This window comes from Equus asinus, chromosome 2 (genome assembly GCF_041296235.1).
Source record: "Equus asinus isolate D_3611 breed Donkey chromosome 2, EquAss-T2T_v2, whole genome shotgun sequence".
Classification (NCBI taxonomy): Eukaryota; Metazoa; Chordata; class Mammalia; order Perissodactyla; family Equidae; genus Equus; species Equus asinus.
The window spans coordinates 177257161-177277346 of NC_091791.1; the positions used below are offsets into that span (position 1 = coordinate 177257161).

Sequence of the window (20186 nt, forward strand, 5' to 3'; positions counted from 1 at the left end):
TGTTTTCAGCAAGGTTAGCAAAACTTCTGGTTCTTTTGTATCTCTCTTTGGAAAAGCATTTAGTGAGGCATTCTTTAGTAATCATTTCTTGTTTTCTTACTAGCTCATTGGCTAAATTGGTCTACCTCTGATTAATTAGTTTTATGGTGTTACAAAAATTTCTCCTAAAGTTAAAATTGGTTTCTTTAGTAGCATTTCTGGTGTTGGCTACATCAATTTATGATATTATGTAAGTGTGGATATGTAATGTGAGTACTTCTTGCCTATATATACTATTTGCTGTATCTTTGAATTTGTTCTGTGCAGACTGTTTGACCATGATTTATTACTTTTCAAATTCAGATTGAAATGTAATTACTTGGTCAATTTTTAAATTATGTTTAAAGTATATTTCTAATTCATGTATTCTAATGAGACTTAATTTAAATGATTGTGTCAGTGTTTTGCTTGTTTTCACTAATTTAAAAGCAAATGTAAATTTCTTCAGGGTGGCTTTCTCTCTTTTTTAGGATTGGCACCTGAGCTAACAACTGTTGCCAATCTTCTTTTATCTTTTTCTTCTCCCCAAAGCCCCCCAGTACATAGTTGTCTATTCTAGTTGTGAGTGCCTCTGGTTGTGCTGTGTGGGACACTGCCTCAGGATGGCCTCATGAGTGGTACCGTGTCCATGCCCAGGATCCGAACCAGTGAAACCCTGGGCCACTGAAGCGGAGAGTGGGAACTTAACTACTTGGCCACAGGGCTGGCCGCCAGTGTGGCTTTCTATTCAAACATTTTTTCTTAGCTTTCATAGCATATTGAATATTTAGCAAAAACTGCCATAGCACAAATTATTAAAATTACTCTTATTTCTGCCACACGTTAATTGTTAGAATATATTTAGCTAATATATTGAGAAGGCACTTAACTCCCGTAACATAGAATATTGTGTTCTTATTATAATTTTTGTCAATGGATAATTGTTACTATTGCAAGACTTATAGGCAAGTTTATAAGGTTGTCAAGTTTTTGTACTCCAAAATGTGATATACTACACATTATCCCACTCAACCCTAGAAGAGTTATTTCTGTAGTAGGTATAGTTTTATGATTTGTAGCTCTGTAATGTTTTCTTATCATCTCAGCTGATGTGAGAGAGTCCTCAAGTAAATAGGACTTGGCCTATGACTGTGTAAAGAGAAACCCCAGTGGAAGGAGAACTGCTTTTTAAAAGTAGTAGTTTTTTATAGCAGTTTTGCCCTTTTTTTTTTTTTTTGGCTGGGAAACATTTGCTCTGAGCTAACATCTGTTGTCAACCTTCCTCTCCCTTTTTTTTCCCCCTCCCCAAATCCCTGGTACATAGTTGTATATTCTAGTTGTAAGTCCTTCTGGTTGTTTGTGAGCCACCACCACAGCATGGCTACTGACAGATGAGTGATGTGCTTCTGTGCACCAGAACCAAACCCAGGCCGCCAAGGTGGAGTGCACCGAACTTTAACCACTAGGCCATCAGGGCTGACTCAAAAAAGTAACAATTTTTGATGTTTCTAATTCTTAGAATAAAATATAAGGCTATGACAAAAGTGATCTTGTGGTTGTATCTAACTTTGTCCAATAAAAGTCTGTCCACTTTGCATACTTTGTATAAAGTAATTGTTTTGAGCTTTTTGGAAATTGTTCTTAGCCTCTGAATATCTGGGGAAAGGTTTGGGTATTTTCCCTGGAAAAATGCAGATGCCCGTTTTACTGGAGTTTTTAAGTGGTTCATATACTTCCTAAAGCTGTGGACCCTAACTTAAGAACCTCTGTTGATGTGAGGGAGGAGGAAGACACTGAAATTTTTCTTCCTTCTTTACTGAGCATCTGGTTGGCAACCATTTAACTGACAGAAAGTACCTACCAGATGAGATGGGAAGCAAAGGGAGAAACAGTGGTTTTAAGAATGAAATACTGGGGGGCTGGCCCTGTGGCCGAGTGGTTAAGTTCGCGCGCTCCGCTGCAGGCGGCCCAGTGTTTCGTTGGTTCGAATCCTGGGCGCGGACATGGCACTGCTCGTCAGACCACGCTGAGGCAGCGTCCCACATACCACAACTAGAAGAACCCACAACGAAGAATATACAACTATGTACTGGGGGGGCTTTGGGGAGAAAAAGGAAATAATAAAATCTTTAAAAAAAAAAAAATACCAACTTCTTAAAAAAAAAAAAAAGAATGAAATACTGGGTATAGTATAAAACTTACTTTCATCTGAGTACACTTAAAACATGTATTTGGAGAAGCTGAGAAGAAATCCACCCATTATTCACGTGAATAGCTAGATATTTTGCTAGGACCCTCTCCTGGTGACTCCAGGTTTGTTTTTTGTTAGTGAAGTTATTAATGGCATTAATAAAATACCTGCCAGGTGGATAACATATGTTGAAATGCTTTGTAGGAAGATGTCATCTTAGAGATGAATCAACGCTAGAACCAGTTTGTCTGTTAGTGTATACAAGAACCCAGACCACATTTATTTACCCTCAGTTATTTTCACTCTTTTCACCTAGTGTCAACTTAAAGGATGTGCAAGAGCTTTCACAACTCCTGATTTCCAAAGTGTGTTTGGACTCTCAGCCAGCACCTACAGCTTTTATAGACTTAAAAAAAAAAAAAAGGATTAAGAAGACCTTCATGGAGGCCTGGCTCCCACTAAAGTCTTCTTTCTTAGACTGATGTGTTATGCTATGGTGTAATGCTTATTCCTCCCACCTAAAGTAATCAGTTTATAGTGGTTTTATCGCTTTGGAGTTCAAGAAGTTTTGTTTTTCTTACTACATTGTCAGCTTTTTGAGAGCATTTATGATTATTCTTCTTTCTGTACCCTAGAATACTGTTTCTCAATCTTGAGCTATGTATTGACCTTTTTTTAAAGTTAAAATTCTCAAACTTCCCAGGAGTATGGCTGTAGCCATCTCCCAAACTTGAGTTCTTGGCCTTGATTTTATTAGCCTAGCACAGCGGTTCTCGACCAGGGTCAGTTTTGCCTTCCAGGGAGCATCTGGCAATGTCTGGAGACATTTTTGGCTCTCACAACTGGGTTGAGGAGTTGCTACTGGTACCTATTGGAAAGAGGCCGGGGATGCTACTAAACATCCTACAATTCATTGACAGTCTCCGACAACAGAGGATTATACAGCCCAAAATGTCAGTGATACTGAAGTTGAGAAAAGCTCTGTAGCAGAGTGTGGTCTTTAAGGAGATTCCTATGAAGTTGTCTTGTATGAAACATACAAGGCATGTTTGTACCTCCTCATTAGGAAAGACAGGTTTTTTCTCATAGGTCACATATTTTACTTGCCTGTCCTCACCGTGTTTTCAGGAAGGAGCTTCTGTGTGCCAAACTTTCATGCTGTTGCTATTTATCCTGTTTGGCTGATGTTTCCATTTCATCGTCACAGTCTTAGTTGAAATTGTTGTAACTTCTTGGATTATATTAATGACCTTTTTTTAAAATCATTTTAATTTTAGATAATTGTAGGTTGACATGCCATTGTAAGAAATAATGCAGAGATCCCATGCACCCTTTGCCTAGTTTCCCACAAAGGTAACATCTTGCAAAACTATAGTACAATATCACAACCAGGGTATTAACATTAATATGATCCACAGATCTTATTTAGATTTCCCCAGTTTTACTTGTACTCATTTGTGTGTATTTATTTAGTTCCATGCAATTTTTCACATGCGTAGGTTTTTGTGTCTACCACCACACTCAAGATGGAAAATAGTTCTATCACCAGCAGATCCCTCCTGTTGTCCTTTTATAACCCCACTTTCCTATCTTCTCACTCCCTCCCATCTGTAACCCCTGGCAGCTGCTAATTTGTTTTCCATTTTTCATTTCATAATTTTGCCAGTTCCAGAATGTTATATAAATGGGGTCATACAGTATGTAACTTTCTGGGATTGTCTTTTTTTGTTTAGCACAATTCCCTTGAGGTTCAGTCAAGTTGTATAGATCAATAATTTGTTCCTTTGGGGCTGGCCCCGTGGCCGAGTGGTTGAGTTTCCGCGCTCCGCTGCAGGTGGCCCAGTGTTTCGTTGGTTCGGGTCCTGGGCGTGGACGTGGCACTGCTCGTCGGGCCACGCTGGGGCGGCGTCCCGCGTGCCACGGCTAGAGGGACCCATAATGGAGAGTGTGCAGCTATGTGCCGGGGGGCTTTGGGGAGAAAGGGGAAAAAAATAAAATCTTTAAAAAAAAAAAATAATAATAATTTGTTCCTTTTTATTGCTAATATTCTGTGGTGTAGATTTACCACAGTTTTTTAACCTGTTGAAGGACATCTGTGTTGTTTCCAGTTTGGGGCTTTTGTGAATAAAGTTGCTATGAACCATCGAGTACAGATTTTTATGTAAGCTTTCATTTTTCTGAGATAAATGCCCAAGAGTGGATTTGCTGGGTCTTATGGTAATTTCATATTTAGTCTTATAAGAATTTGCTAAACTTCTTTTCAGAGTGGATGTACCATTTTAAATTCCCACCAGCAATGTGTGGTGGATCCAATTTCTCTCTGTCCTCACAGCATGGGGGTGCAATAGCTTTTTAATAAGTTTCTGTGTCTCCAGTTCACCCTTGCTTCAAACTATTCTTTTATGTTGTTTTCTGAGACATATTACTAAAATAGAAGTGATTAATCTTTCTCCCTACAAATTATATTTGTAGCCTCTTTATAAGGTTCAGATTCCTTAGTTAGGTACCTTGGAGCCACTTGCACTCGGGCCCTTGTCTACCTTCTCCCCTCATTAGTCCTGTACATACTTTTTAGTTCCAGGTATGTTGAAATAGATGCAAAATAGTAGCTATCTCAGAGCTGTTGTAATGATTAAGATTATGCATATAATATTACCAAGTACCTAATATATAGTAAGCAGTGAATAAATGGCAGTTTGCAGTGATTTCTGTGTGCATATGTTGACATAGAGTAGGCACCCAAATGTTTAGATGAGTAAATGACTTACAGACTAGATTCTTTCTAAATTCCAGAAATGTCCCCAACCTCGTCTCTTCTTTTGTAAGTTCTGTTTTTTGAAGTCTGGGTTTAAATCTTACATCTAATTTTGACACTTAATCATATACTGTTCTGTATGTGCTATTAATTAAATGGTAGTGACGTGTTTTTTCATAATAGATTGTATGTTTCTTGTGGGCATTAATTTCCACTGATTTTTCTATCCTGCATAACACCTAACGTGATATTATATGCACATGGTAGGTGCTCAGTTCTTACACACTGCTCTGAGTCCAAAGGAATTGACATAGAGTTGGCTTCTTAATGTTTCTTTTAATTTTATAATAAGTAATCATGATTTTGTGTGAATCCTGGTTTTATTAGGTTCAGATGCTTAAGGTTAGGCACAGTTATATAGTGACTCGTATAGGAATAAAGAATTAGCTATAATGAAACTGTTTGCATAAACTGGTAAATAAGCCAACAGTACTTTGTATATTTAGTAACAGAAATCTCAACATGGTGAAGTCCTTCCCTGGTTCCTGTTTATACCAGCAGGGCGTCTTATGCCTTTGCTGTGGAGAGTAGGGGAAAAGGGAAAATCAAGGTTGCTTCCTAGATTTCTGGTGTAAGCAACTGGGTAGATTTACTGAGATACTGAAGACTAAGGGTCAAAGGTTTTAGACCAGAAGCAATCAAGACACGTGTTTTGTCCTTTTTATGTTATATTTAAAATATCTATGTTGACATCCCAGTGGAAGTATAAAAGCTAGATGTATGAGTCTGGTACTCAGAGGAAAAGTTATCAGGACATAAAAGAATTTAGAGATTAGATAAATTCACCTAAGGGCAGAGTACAGCTAGAGAAGAAGGGAGGACTCAGAACTGAGTTTGGATAGACCGGGGAAGAATTGTTGGCAGATGAAACTGAGAAAGGAATCCTTGATGAGAAAAAAGAGGAAAAACTAGTAAAGAGTAGTAACATGGGAGCCAAGAGGGCAAGTGTTGAAAGAGGAAGTAGTTAAGAAAGAATGTTGCTGGGAGCTCAAGAAGGGTGAAGAGAAAAGTTTCTTTTTCATTTGATAGTGTAGACATATCTGATCTTGACAAGCAGTTTAATGGAATGGAAGAGAAGGCCAGATGGAAGTAAGTTGAAGAAGGAATGGGATGTAAAAAGTAGAGATGATAAATGTAGATGACATCTTTAAGAAGTTTTGCTGTGAAAGGGAGCAAGAATTGGAGCAGTAACTAGAGGTCAGTGTGGGGTCAAAGAAGGGTTTTTGTGTTTGTTTTTAAAGATGAGAGATATTAGAGAGTATGTGTTTATAAGAATGACCCAGGAGAGGGACAGATTGATGGTATAAGAGAAAAGGAATAGGGAATAGGGGTAATTCTTTGTATAGTTCAAAGCTTTTTGCGTGGAAGACAACTCCAAAGTTAACATTACTCTTTTAAACACAAAAAATCATTACTTTTCCCATCCTTTTATTTTCAACTCTTAGGATTCTCTTTGTTTAAATGGCAAGTGGTTAGTCAAGTTTAGTTTTTACAAAGTTGGAGAATATTTTATAGCTAATCTTATTGCATTTCTTTTTTTTTTTTTTTTTTTGAGCAAGATTAGCCCTGAGCTAACTACTGCCAGTCCTCCTCTTTTTGCTGAGGAAGCCTGGCCCTGAGCTAACATCCATGCCCATCTTCCTTTACTTTATATATGTGGGACGCCTACCACAGCATGGCATGCCACATGGTGCCATGTCTGCACCCGGGATCTGAACCGGCGAACCCTGGGCCGCCGAGAAGTGGAACGTGTGAACTTAACTGCTGCGTCACCCCTCTATTTTTATAAGTTTCAGTTTGCTTTTCTCATTTTCTATTAATCAGTAGCAAAGAAATAGAAAAATGAAGGAACTATTAATTTGTGTGTTGTGTGTTGCTTATTTTTATCTTTAACTTTATATTGAACACCTATTTCAGTTTATCATCCTCTCCCCCCATAGTATATCATGATACCCTGTCATTCATTAGCATAATTACATTATCTCCTATATACACCCACAACCTTTAGGGGAGGTTGAGGCTTTTGGTTCTGGTGTGTTACGAAATTATGTTTGTAGCTTTACCCACAAAATTGTAGGTTATATTCTATTTAATAGCCATACCACTGTAACTTAGAGTTAGTTTGATGTTTAATCATATACAGTGTTCATTCTTATGTTTTTCATGGCACAAGTTCTCCAAATATAAGTTCTTTATTATTTATGTTTCATCATGTGTTTAAAAATTCTTCAGAAGGAGTTTGAGGGTGCTGTAATTTGTATGTTAATTATTACTTATTTGAGAACTTCAAAAAAAAATCTGTAGTTGCTTGTTACACACACGATTGATGTACTGGCTAAGTGTAGAATTCTTGACACATCCTTTTTCCATGAACATTCCTATAGATGAGTCTACCGACTTTCCAGTTTGCCTGAGAATTTGAAGCTAGCCTGATATTTTCCCTCCAGTTTTGATCATTGGTTTCTTCTGCCTAGATACCTTTAAGATTCTTTGAAACTTACTGAATTCAGTGTGATATGTCTGTAATTTGATGGTTCACTCCTATTTGTTGTTTATCTTTCCTAGTACATAGTGAGATCATTCAGTCTATAAATTGAGGTCATTATTTCAGAAGAGACCTCAAATATCTTTGTTCTTTTCTTTTTCACAGACAGTATTTCAGGTCTTTGGAGTGTGTTGGTAAACAAAGCAGATGAAAATCCCTGTCATTGTGTGGAGCTTAAATTGTAGTAGGAGGACATGAAAAAAATAATACATGAGTAAATTATATAGTGTTATGGGTAGAAAAAACATTGTAAGATAGATTGAGAGTACAAGGCAGGAGCTAGAGGAAGACAGGCAGTAAGATTGCAGTTTTTAATAGGGTGATTAGTGTAGGCCTCATTGAGAAAGTAAAGGAAACAACTAGTGCAAAAGTCCTACGTCAGGAGTATGCCTTGCATGTTAAAAAAAAGCAAGTAAGCCACATGGTTGGAAGGAGAGAGTAAATAATTAAGAAAACGGAGGAAAATGAGGTCAGAATATAAAGAGGGAGGGTTCAAGTCATGCAGATTGTATACGGCAAGGCCGTTACTTGTGGAACCACTATTATTCTGGTTGCTTTGTCGAGAATGGTCTGTAGGGTATGGTGGTAGAAACAGGGGGCATTGATTGAGCAGTCAATGCAATAATCTAGATGTGTGAAGTGATAGCTTTTTGGACCAAGGAGTTAGTGAGGACGGTTAAGATTCTGTATCTAATACATTTGCTTAGCAATTGGAAGTAAAATGAGAGAGAAAACGAGGGATCAAGGATGACTCTAAAATTTTTAGCTTGAGCAACTGAAAGGATGGAGTTGCCAGCAGCTGAGATGAGACAGCTCTGGTAGAGCACATTTTAAGGAAATCATCTGGAGTTTAGTTTTGCACATGGTGAGAAAGAAATATCTCTTAGATGTTCAAGTGAGGGTGACATAATGTTTGAAGTGAGTCTATAGTTCAGGAGCAAGAGCTGAGCTGGAAGTATTAATTTGGGTCATCAGCGTGTAGATGATACTACCAAGAGGGTGAGGATAGATGTTGAGAAAAGACAATCAGGGACTGAGGTCTGGGGTGTTCACAGTATTACGAGGTTGGCAAGGAAGGACCAGCAAAGGAGACTAATAAGAGGAGAGTGAGTGAGGTATTAGAGGTGGTCTCCTGTAAGTCCAGTGAAGAGAGTGACTGCTGAAAGGTCTGGTAAGATGAGAGCTGAGAACTAGCTGTCGCAAAATGATCATTGATGACCTTAATAAGAGCAGATTTAGTGGAGTGATGAGAGTGAGAGACTAATTTGAGTACATGTAAGAGGGAATGGAAGGAGATGACTTCTGCAGAGTCTGTCTGCAAAAGGAGTAGCATTATGGGGCAGGTAGCTAACGAGAGGAAGATTGAGACTTCTTTTTTAAGCCTGGTGAAACTGGTGATCTTTTTTCCATTTTGTTCTGATCTTTTCAATCATATTGAGTCTTTTACTAAAGAGATTTTCATTTCTTTGATGGGTTTTTCTTCAGTTTTTTCACATTTCATTTCTCTTGTCTCATTTCTTCTTTAATCTTTTATTTCAAGAATCCCATCTTAAATTTAACAGAATAAAGTCCAAATTTTCCTTTTTTCCTGGATTGGTTCTTTGAAACCCTAGTCAACTGCTTTTTGCTACTTAAGTTTTCTTCAGTTTGTTGGTTCTTTTTTAATGCTATTGATTATAGTATTTGAAGATGTTGCATTGATGCCCTCCCTTACTGTGTCGCTGATATTACTGAAGTGGGAGAGCAGTTTCTGGAAAGAGCTGTTAATATACTTTTTCCTGGTTCTGTTTACTCTTATACTAATGATTGTTTTTAATATCTGCTGGACACCATTGTTTACATTATTTGTGAATGAAATGTTTATTTTACCATGGATATGTTTTTGCAGACACGAGATTACTAGCCCTGAATCTTGGTGTAACTACAGAATTAAGTAATTTGCCCTTGTAACTTTATGGATCTTGGGGGATATTTCCTGAGTATAAGCCAGAGAATCTACCTTATTTTGCTTACCTGTCTCCACTTACCAATCTTAGTAGAGTATCTGGGGCTTCCTAGATAAAGTTTACACTTTACTTTTTCCTCTCCCTTGTGACCCCAAGGGTAAGGGTGGAATGATTTCAGAGTCATCTGAGAGTTTAGGTTGGTTCCTAAAGGGCAGTATTAAAAAAGAGGGTTTCTTAAGAGTTGGTTGGAACATTTAGGACTAGCTAACTTACTTTTCTTACAACTTTGTATTCTTTAGGTATCATTGCAGATTTTTTTTATCTCTTCATTCCTGTTGCTCCTGTCATAGGCTAGGCCTTGCTATTTTCATTAATCGACCTACGTGTAATCTTTTTCACCACTGTATTGTCTCTAAAGAAAACATGTATATCTTTGCCTCAGTTTTCACTTTTCTAATCCAAAGCTAGTAGTTTGCAGGCTAGGAAGCACCTTAGTGCTCCTGAGAATGAGGACTCAGCCAATGTATCCCTCAGCTTTGAAATTAGTCTCTTAATTTGCACTTTCTTATATATTGTTTTGTTTTCGTGGCGGTGGTAGTGAGAGAATTGTATAAGAAGTAAGGATCCACCTAATTGACTTGGTGGGTTAGGTCTTGAGACAGATCAAACATTCCAGTGCTTTGTTGGCAATATTCTAGACACTGAGTTATATTGTATTTAATCTGTACATGCCAGAGTTGTATGTAATCTGTATCACCGGAGAGTGATAGTTTATGAGGATTTAGAAGTTGGATTTCATGAGCTCTGGAAGTTTGCTAGGTGGAGCAACCTGAAATTGAAGAAAGGACTTAGTTAATTTTTCAAGCTGTCTGGAGACTTGGAAGAATACATCAAAGGATCCATCCAAAGGAGACGCCTTCAAAAAAAAATGGGAAATTAAGATGAGGATTGTTGCTTTAGGCACTGAAACCTCTGCCTGTGCGCCCTCCCTCACCTCCCCGTTTCTCATTAGAAATGGTATGTTATCCTATTTGTAAGTCATTGATGATGCTTATCATGAATATGAATAGGTTTGTGATTTATACTGGAGAAAAATAAAAGTTTGTAGATAAAATTAGACTGAAGAAGGAACGAGAGCTGTCAATACAAGTGCTCTTACGTCTTTGAATTCCTGAAAACTTACTCATCTTCCTGTATTTTAGAGGTTCTCAACTAGGGGTACACAACAGAATCATCTGTAAAGATGCTTACTACACCCTACTCCATGAAGACTGACTCAGAATCTCTGTAATGGTTGAATTACAGATAGTCCTTCCTTAGGTTTTTGAGAAGTTCACTCCCTGGTTAAGAACCCATTTTCTCCCAATGATAGATTGAAGTTAAACTCTGAAAATTCTTATTTAATTTTGTTTTTACAGTTGTGAAAATGTTTTGTTCATTATGAAAATTATCTTAACATTTAGGAAATAGAGTCACTAGATTGGAAGAAAATGGGAAAATCAGAAGGAACAAATGTTGGGACTAAAAGTTTATGGAGTTACATAGCTTCATTATAAAATCAATAATTAAAGCTATATTACGGTCTCACAAATATAGCTGTACACAAAAACCTTACTTGGACCTGCCCCAAAGACCAAAGAAAGTTAACAGGCCACACCTAAACTGAATTGAGCATTGCTCACTCCTAGTTTTTCCTTTGCATTGGCATTGAAAAATGATCTTTTCTAATCTCCCTATGTATCCAGTTTCTTATTATTTTCCAAAGGGAACACTTTCTTCTAGTCAGCCAGTTTTTCTGTTCGCGTTTGCCTCTTCCCATTGCTCTTGTTGCTGCTTTCTAGTGGAATTTATTTAGTGAGTTCCATATTGATGGACATTTAGGTTGGATGTGGCTTTTAAATATGTCTTTTGATACAAAAACATGTATTACATTGCTTAATACTAATGTTATTCTGAAGGAAATTAATTCTACTGGTTTTAACTTGAATGTGTTTTCTTATAGCAGAAAAAGAAAGCGAAGAACATTCCTCCACCAACACGCAGAAATTGGGAAAGTAATTACTTTGGGATGCCTCTCCAGGATTTGGTTACAGCTGAGAAGCCCATACCACTATTTGTTGAAAAATGTGTGGAATTTATTGAAGATACAGGTAGGATAGAAGTATCATTTCAAGAGATTTGATTTAAAATTTCGCCTTTGCTACACTAACAGTCTGTCGAATGTTCGTGATTCGTTAAAACTAAGTTTCGAAAAAGGTGTATAGTTCTCATTAATAGAATTGATTATCTTGAGTATTATCTCTAGACGCAACCATCTGATATTTGAATGAAGTTTTGTGGCTGACCAGTAATTACGCTTTTGTTGGACTTCTCTTTCATAAATGGTTAAGTCGAATGCTGTTAAACTTACCTTATTCTGGAATTTAGAATAACTTGATTATTAAATTAAGCTACTATTTAATTATAGGTAATTATGGTTTAAATCAATAATTTGAAAGTTTTCAATATTTTTTAAATCTACTTACTACCCATTTACACATGAATTTCTTTTAAAATTAATTCATGGCAGTACTTATGAATATATGAAAGGCAGCTTGTTTGGGATGTTACTGTTTATTCAGCAGCACTAGTTTGATATGGTTTATATGGTTTGAGTTGTATTTGTAAAGAATGCGTAGATATCCTTATTATTTTAAAAACAAGCCTGCTGTTGTGTTTACTTTGTCCAGTGTAAATTTATCTGAGGGTTGAATTGGTCAGAGGTGCGGAATAAGGGGAATAACGGCAGAATATTATCATGTTTATGTGTATTTAAAATGAACATTTTAATCGTGAAATCTTGGTGATTGAATGGACTACAGTATTTAATGATTTGAAAACGAGTTAATTCCATTTTAGCTTTATTTGTTCTTAATGATCTCCTTTGATAAACAGGCATTGTTTAAAAAACAAACAAAGATGCCATGTCCTATCTAAAAAGTCAAGCTCGTTTTTATTTAGATGTACGCCTTACTCTTTAGTCTGATTATTAGCTAAGTTCTATACATATTGAGTTGTCTGGTGACAAGTAGTGACTTTGAGTTTTAATAAAGGAATGGAATATGGGACAATACCTGTTACCCACAAGTATTATATCAGAAATAGCCTGTATCTTCCCCCTTTTCTTAATAAGTGTTGATTACTATAAAGCCTACTTTTGGATATGCCCTTAAATTTGTTTTTTCCTTCAACAAGGTGTGCATTAGGCAAATTTCTTGTCTATATTTTGGTCTATCTTTAGCATAGTAGAAATTCAGAGGTTCTTATAGTATTAGCTTCCTGCTTTGAGGTTAAAGAATTCTCATTTTCTTTAGTAATATAATTAGGCCTTACAGATATGACTGAGCAGTTAGAAAATACTTTTCTTTAGTGCTTAGAAAATAAAGTAATAATGGATAGCATTTTTTACATTTATAATTAAAAATTCCCATTTCTTGGGGCTGGCCCTGTGGCCGAGTGGTTAAGTTTGCGCGCTCCGCTGCAGGCGGCCCAGTGTTTCGTTAGTTCGAATCCTGGGCGCGGACATGGCACTGCTCATCAGACCATGCTGAGGCAGCGTCCCACATGCCACAACTAGAAGAACCCACAACGAAGAATACACAACTATGTACCGGGGGGGCTTTGGGGAGAAAAAGGAAAAAAAAAAATCTTAAAAAAAATTCCCATTTCTTGAATGTTTTCATGGTAGTTAAGTGATTTGGTTTGAGGAAAATGAATGAATTCCAAGTTTAAGATAAAATGAAATTCTACTCCAGTTCTTAGCACAGTTTCAGTCACCTGACAGGTAATTGATATATTTAAGTGCTTTGTTAGACATATACTAAAGTACCATAAGACTACGGGAATAGTCATATAAAAGATTAAAGCTAGTTCTTTTGTTGTAGTGTATTGTTTGACTTTATTACTGACTAATGCTAATCAATTTTAGCAGAAATTCCCAGTTACTTGAGGGTTCAATATTGAATTCTCGATATGGACTTTAGCACAGCCATCTTCTTTTTAGGGTTCAACTTGTAGTAATTTAAATATATATCAAATACCTATGATTTAAAAGTTGTACTTCACTATTTGTAGATCCTTAGACATAGTGATATAAAAGAGCAGTACTTTTATTGTTATAATTAGCACCCTTTTTTAAAGGAGTAACCCTTTTTTTAAACAACCCTGAAGAAAATATTATGGTAGTTTTAAAAATCAACTTTATTGGTATAACTTACATACAGTAAAATTCACAAATTTTAATTGTACATTATTAGTTTTGATAACTCTACAGTCATGTAAGCATCACCACAATTAAGGTATAGAACATTTTCATCACCTCAAAAAGAACCCAGTGTTTCATCATTAAGTATAATATTAGCCATTGGTTTTTTGTACATGCTCTTTATCAGGTAGAGAAGTACCCTTCTATTCCTAATTTGCTTCATTTTTACCCAAAATGGGTATTGATTTTGTCATCTGATTTTTCTGCATCTGTTGAGTTGATCATATGGTTCTTTTTTGTCTGTTTAGATGGTGAATTATATTAATTGATCTTCAAATATTAAACTAACGTTGCATCCCTGGGACAAACACCACTTGGTCATAACGTTTTGTCCTTTTTATATATTGCTGGATTCAGTTTGCTAAAATGTTAAGGATTTCTGCATCCCGAGGGATATTGGTCTGTAGTTTTCTTGTGTTTGTCTGGTTTGGTATTAGAGTAAGCTGGCATCATAGACAGAGTCTATTTTCTGCAAAAGTTTGTATAAAATTAGTAATATTTCTTTCTTAAATTTTGGTAAAATTCACTAGTGAAACTATTTGAACCTGGAATTTTGTGAGGAGGTTTTTAACTATGAATTAAATTCTTTTAATAGATAGAGGGCTATACAGATTTTCGAGTTCATGTTGAGTAAGCACTGGTTGTTTGCATCTTTTGAGGAGTTTGCCCATTTCACCCAAATTGGTATAAGGTTGTTTATAAAATTCCTTATTCTTTTAATGCCTTTTAATGTAGCATCTGTAGTGGTGTGTTCTCTTTTAGTATTACTTATCTGTGTCTTTTTTTCCTCTTGTTAGAGGTTTATCAATTTTATTGATCTTTTCAAAGAACCAGCTTTTGGTTTTACTGATTTTCCTCTTTTGTTCATTTTTTTGTTCATTGAATTCTGCTTTTTATTTCCTTCTTTCTGCTTTCATTTGGTTTCTTCATTGTTTCTTAAAGTGGAAGCCTACATGAATGATTTCAACCAGTCTTTTCTACCATAATATTTAATGTTAAAAATTTTCCTCCGACCATTGTTTTAGCTTCATGCCACAGATTTTAATGTGTTGTTTCCATTTTCATTCAGTTCAGAATACTTTGTAATTTCCCTATTTATTTTTTAAAATTTAACTCATTGGTTATTAGAAGTGTTTTATTTGTAAATATTGTCCAGATATCTTTGTCATTCATTTTTAGTTTAATTCTATTGCCATTGGAAAACAAATAGTTTGATTTTAGTGTAAGTTTATTGAGAATATTGTCTATTTTGAAGAATGTCTCATGAGTCCTTGAACACAATGTTTATTAAGCTATTGCTTGAAGGATTCTATGTTAGTTGGGTCCAGTTCTTTAAGAGTATAGGTCCAGTCTTGTATATCCTTACTGATTTTCTTGTTGACTTTTTTTTTAATTTCTTAAAAAGTACTATTGAAGTCTGCAGTCATGATTGTAGTTTGTCTCTTTCTCCTTTCAGTTCTTTTAGATTTTACTTCATATGATTTGAAATTCTTTTAGTTATGTATACAATAAGGATTATGTCTTTATGAACTGACCTATTATTATGAAGCATTCTCTTAATGCTTCATAATATTCCTTGTTCTGAAGTCTGCTTTGTGTGATATTGATATAGCCAATGGTATTTTCTTTTGAGTAATGTTTATGTGGTATATCTTTTCCATCCTTTTACTTTTAATCTATCTGTATCTTTATGTTTAATGTAGTTTCTTAGGGACAGTATATCACTGGGTCTGACAGTCCTCTTGTTTTCATTGGCTTTTAATGTAATTATCAATATAATTGGTTTTAAATCTACCATCTCGTTTTTATTTTCTATTTGTCCTATGTGATCACTATTCCTTTTCTCTTTTTTCCTTGACTTCATTTGGATTAATTGGATTTTTCTTTTTCTTTTTTTTGTGAGGAAGATGGGCTCTCACAAAATTGGAAGTAGCCAATCATCCTCTTTTTGCTTGAGGAAGAGTGGCCCTGAGCTAACATCTGTGCCAATCTTCCTTCATTTTATATGTGGGATGCTACCACAGCTTGGCTTGATGAGCAGTTTATGGGTCCGCACCCAGGATCCGAACCCACAAACCCTGAGCTGCTGAAGCAGAACACGTGAACTTAACTACTACACCACTGGGCTGGCCCCTGAATATTTTTTATTCTATTTTAACTTCAGTATCAGGTTATTAGTTATATCTATCCCTTAGGTTTTTTTAATGGTGCTCTCGAATTTGAAATACACATCTTTAATCACAGTTCATCTTCACATAATATTATACCACCATAATGTGTAGTTTCAGAACCTTGTAACAGTATATTTAACTCTCCTACTCCTTGTTCTGTTGTACATTTTGGTTCTACAATACGTTTTAAACATCATGGTACATGTTTATAATTTTTGCTTTAAACAGGTAATTATCCTTATTTTTGAAAGGTAATTTTCTTAGGTTGTAAGTCTTTTATACAGCAGCTTTATTGAAATGTAATTCACATACTCTACAATTCATCCTTTTAAAGTGTACAGTCCAATGGTGTTTTAGTGTATTCACAGAGTAGTACAGCCATTGGCACCATTAGTCACCTCAAAAAAAAACCCATACCCATTAAGCAGCCACTCCCTATTCCCCACACCCACCCTCCCTTAACTTTTTTCCTCTATAGAGTTACCTGTTTTGGTCTTTCGTGACTTGCTTCTTTCATTTTACAGAATGTTTTTGAGGCTCATCCATATTGTAGTATCTGTCAATACTTCATTTTTATTCTTGATTAATTTTCCATTGATGGACATTTGGGTTGTTTCTACTTTTTGAATTTTGTTAATATTGCTGCTTTGAACGTTCCTGTACAAGTTTTTCTGTGGACACATTTTTCACTTCTCTTGACTTTATACCTAGGAGTGAAATTGCTAGATCATATGGTAACTCTAAGTTTAACTTTTTGAGTAACTGACAGACTCTCTTCCAAAGTGTCTGCACCAATTTACATTCCCACTAGCAATATTCAAGAATTCCAGTTTCTCCACTTTTGCTAATCAATATCCCCTCCCCCTCTTTTTTTAAAGATTGGCACCTGAGCTAACATCTGTTGCCCATCTTCTTCATTCTTTCTTTTCCCTCCTTCTTCTCCCCAAGCTCCCCAGTACGTAGTTGTATATTCTAGTTGTGAGTGCCTCTGGTTGTGCTGTGTGGGATGCTGCCTCAGCATGGCTTGAATGAGCAGTGCCATGTCTGTGCCCAGGATCGGAACCAGCAAAACCCTGGGCCACCGAAGCAGAGCATGCAAACTTAACCGCTTGGCCATGGGGCTGGCCCCTTGGGCCCTTTTTTGCTCATGGTCATCCCAGTGGATGTGAAGTTGTGTCTCATATAGCTTTGATTTACATTTCTGTTATGACAGATATTGAGCATGTTTTCAAGTGTTTATTGGCTATTTGTTTATCTTCTTTGGAGAAATATCTATTCAGATCCTTTGCCCATTTTTAAATTGAGTTGTTTGTCTTACTGTTAAGTTTAAGAGCTCTTTATATATTCTGGATACAGGTTGCTTTCAAATATGATTTGCAAAGAATTTTTCCCGTTCTGTGAGTTTTCTTTCACAGTTCCTTGATGGTATTGTTTGAAGCACAAAAGTTGTAAATTTTGATCAAGTCCAATTTATTGTTTTTTAAATTTTGTCACTGTGTGCAAGGTATCATATCTAAGAAGGTTTTGCCTAATCCAAGATCCCAAAGATTTATTCCTATATATTCTTTGAAGAGTTATATGGTGTTAGTTCTTAAATTTAGGTCTGCGATCCATTTTGAGTTATTTTTTGCGTATGGTGCAAGGAAGGATTCCAGCTTGATTCTTTTGCATGTAGATAGCACATTGTCTAAGCACCATTTATTGAACTGTCTTGACATTCTTTTTGAAAATCAGTTGACCGTACACAAAAAAAGACATAGACATCAATGAAACAGAATAGAGAGCCCAGAAATAAATCCACACCTATTTGGTCAGTTATTCTATGACAAAGAAGGCAAGAATACACTGGGGAAAAGGCAGTCTTCAATAAATGGTCTGGAAAATTGGACAGAGGCACGCACAAGAATGAAATTGGACCATATTTGTTCTTAAATTATGTACAAAAATAAACTCAAAATGGATTAAGGGCTTAAATAGAAGACCTGAAACTGTAAAACTTTAGAAGAAAACATAGGTAGTAAACTCTTTGACATCAGTCTTAGCAATATTTTTTTGGATATGTCTCCTGAGGCAAGGGCAGCAAAAGCAAAAATAAACACATGGAACTACATCAAATGCAAAAGCTTTTGCACAGCAAAGGAAAACATCAACAAGACAAAAAGGCAGCCTACTGAATGGGAGAATATATTTGCAAATGATAGATTTGATAAGGAGTTAATATCTAAAATACGTAACTCATACAGCCCCATATCAACAAAACAAATAATCTGGTTAAAAAATGGGCGGAGGGCCTGAATAAATATTTTTCCAAAGAAGACACACAGATGGCCAATGGGTACATGAAAAGGTGCTCAACATCACCTATCATCAGGGAAATGCAAATCCAAAACACAATGAGGATATCACCTCACACCTGTCAGAAGGGGAATTATCAAAAAGACAACAAATAATAAACGTTGGTGAGGATGTAGAGAAAAGGGATCCCTCATGCACTGTTGGTGGGAATGTAAATTGGTGTGACCACTATGGAAAACAGTATGGAGGTTCCTCAAAAAATTAAAAATAGAACTACCATACGATCCAGCAATACCACTTCCTGGTATTTATTCAAAGAAAACAAAAACAATAATTCAAAGAGATGTATGCAACTCTATGTTTATTGCAGCATTATTTACAGTAACCAAGATTTGGAAGCAGCCTGTTTCCATCAGTAGATAAATGAATAAAGAAGATGTAGTGTGTGTGTATGTGTATGTATATAGTATATATACATACACACACACACACAGACACACATGCATATACAATGGAATATTACTCAGCAATGAAGAAGAATGAAACTCTCCCATTTGTGACAACATAGATGGATCTAGAGGGTATTACGCTAAGTGAAATAAGCCATACAGAGAAAGAAGAATTCCGTATGATTTCACTTACATGTGCGATCTAAAAGAAAAGAACAAACAAAACAGAAACAGACTGGGATACAGGGAACAAATTGGTGGTTGCCAGAGGGGAGGTGGGTGGAGGGAAGAGCAAAATAGGTGAAGGGGATAAGAAGTACAAACTTCCAGTCATAAAATAAATAAGTCATAGGGATGTAATGTACAGCATAGGGAATATAGTCAACAGTATCGTAATAACTTTGTTTGATCACAGGTCATTACTAGTTTTATCAGGGTGATCATTTTGTAATGTAAATAAATGTCAAATCACTATGTTGTATACCTGAAACTAATACAATATTTTATGTCAACTATACTTTAATTAAAAAATAAGGAAAAAATAAAATTAAGAAAAGATTTTAAAAAATCAATTGACTATAAATGTGAATATTTCTCAACTTTGACTTATATTCCATTAATCTATATGCTTGTCCATGTATGCCAGTACCACCCTGTTTTCATTCCTGTAGCTTTGTAGTAAGTTTTGAAGTCAAGAAATATTGAGTCCTCTAACTTTGTTCTTCTGGGTATATAGTTAGTTCTGTGCTGATGGATTCCGCCGCCCCCCTTCCCCCCCCCAGCTTTTTAAAGACTGTTTGTTGTCGTCTGCATGGTATCTAACAAGCAATCTGCTATTATTCTTACATGTGTTCCTCTGTATGTGATGTGTTCTTTCTGCCTCAACTCTTAGCTGCTTTTAAGACTATTCTCTCTGGGTTTTAGCAATTTTATTAAAAATGTATTTTAGTGTCTTGCTTTAAAAAAAAAACAAAAATGAACTTAAGCTCGATGTTTCTGGTGCTTCTTGGGTCTCTTGGTTTATAATTTTCAAATTTGGAAAATTTGGGGCCATTATTTCTTGAAATGTTTTTTTCTGTTCTTCTGTTTCCCACACCTCTTCCTCTTGACTCCAATTACATGTGTGTTAAACATCTTGAAATTGTCCCACAGCTCACTGAGGCTAAACCTTTTTTTCTTTTTGTGTTTTGTTTTGATTAGAGTGTATATGTTTTGGTGTATCTTTTAGTTCACTGACTTTTTTCCCCCCGTTGGGTCAAATTTAGAAGTTCCATTTAAGTCTCTTTTTAATGTGTTTCATTCTTCTACCTGTGATGTTGATGTTTTTCTTTACATCTTTGAGTATACTTACAAAATTTATAAAGATGTTCCACTCTATTCCTAGTTTATTGAGAGTTTTTATCGTGAATAAGTGTTGGATTTTGTCAAATGCTTTTTCTGCATCTATTGATAT

General features: G+C 35.8%; 1 protein-coding gene across 9 annotated transcripts in view; it reads left to right on the forward strand.

Moving 5' to 3' along the window:
* ARHGAP5 (Rho GTPase activating protein 5) overlaps nt 1-20186 on the forward strand; it is a 109916-nt gene that overhangs the window by 63000 nt on the left and 26730 nt on the right. For 7 of the 9 annotated variants that reach the window (XM_070504214.1, XM_014857178.3, XM_070504215.1 and 4 more), the window contains one exon: nt 11518-11665. In XM_070504214.1, coding sequence (XP_070360315.1) covers nt 11518-11665 — 148 coding nt within the window. The remainder of the gene's footprint in view (nt 1-11517; nt 11666-20186) is intronic. The other 2 variants (XM_070504217.1, XM_044765461.2) reach the window with 1 other exon arrangement.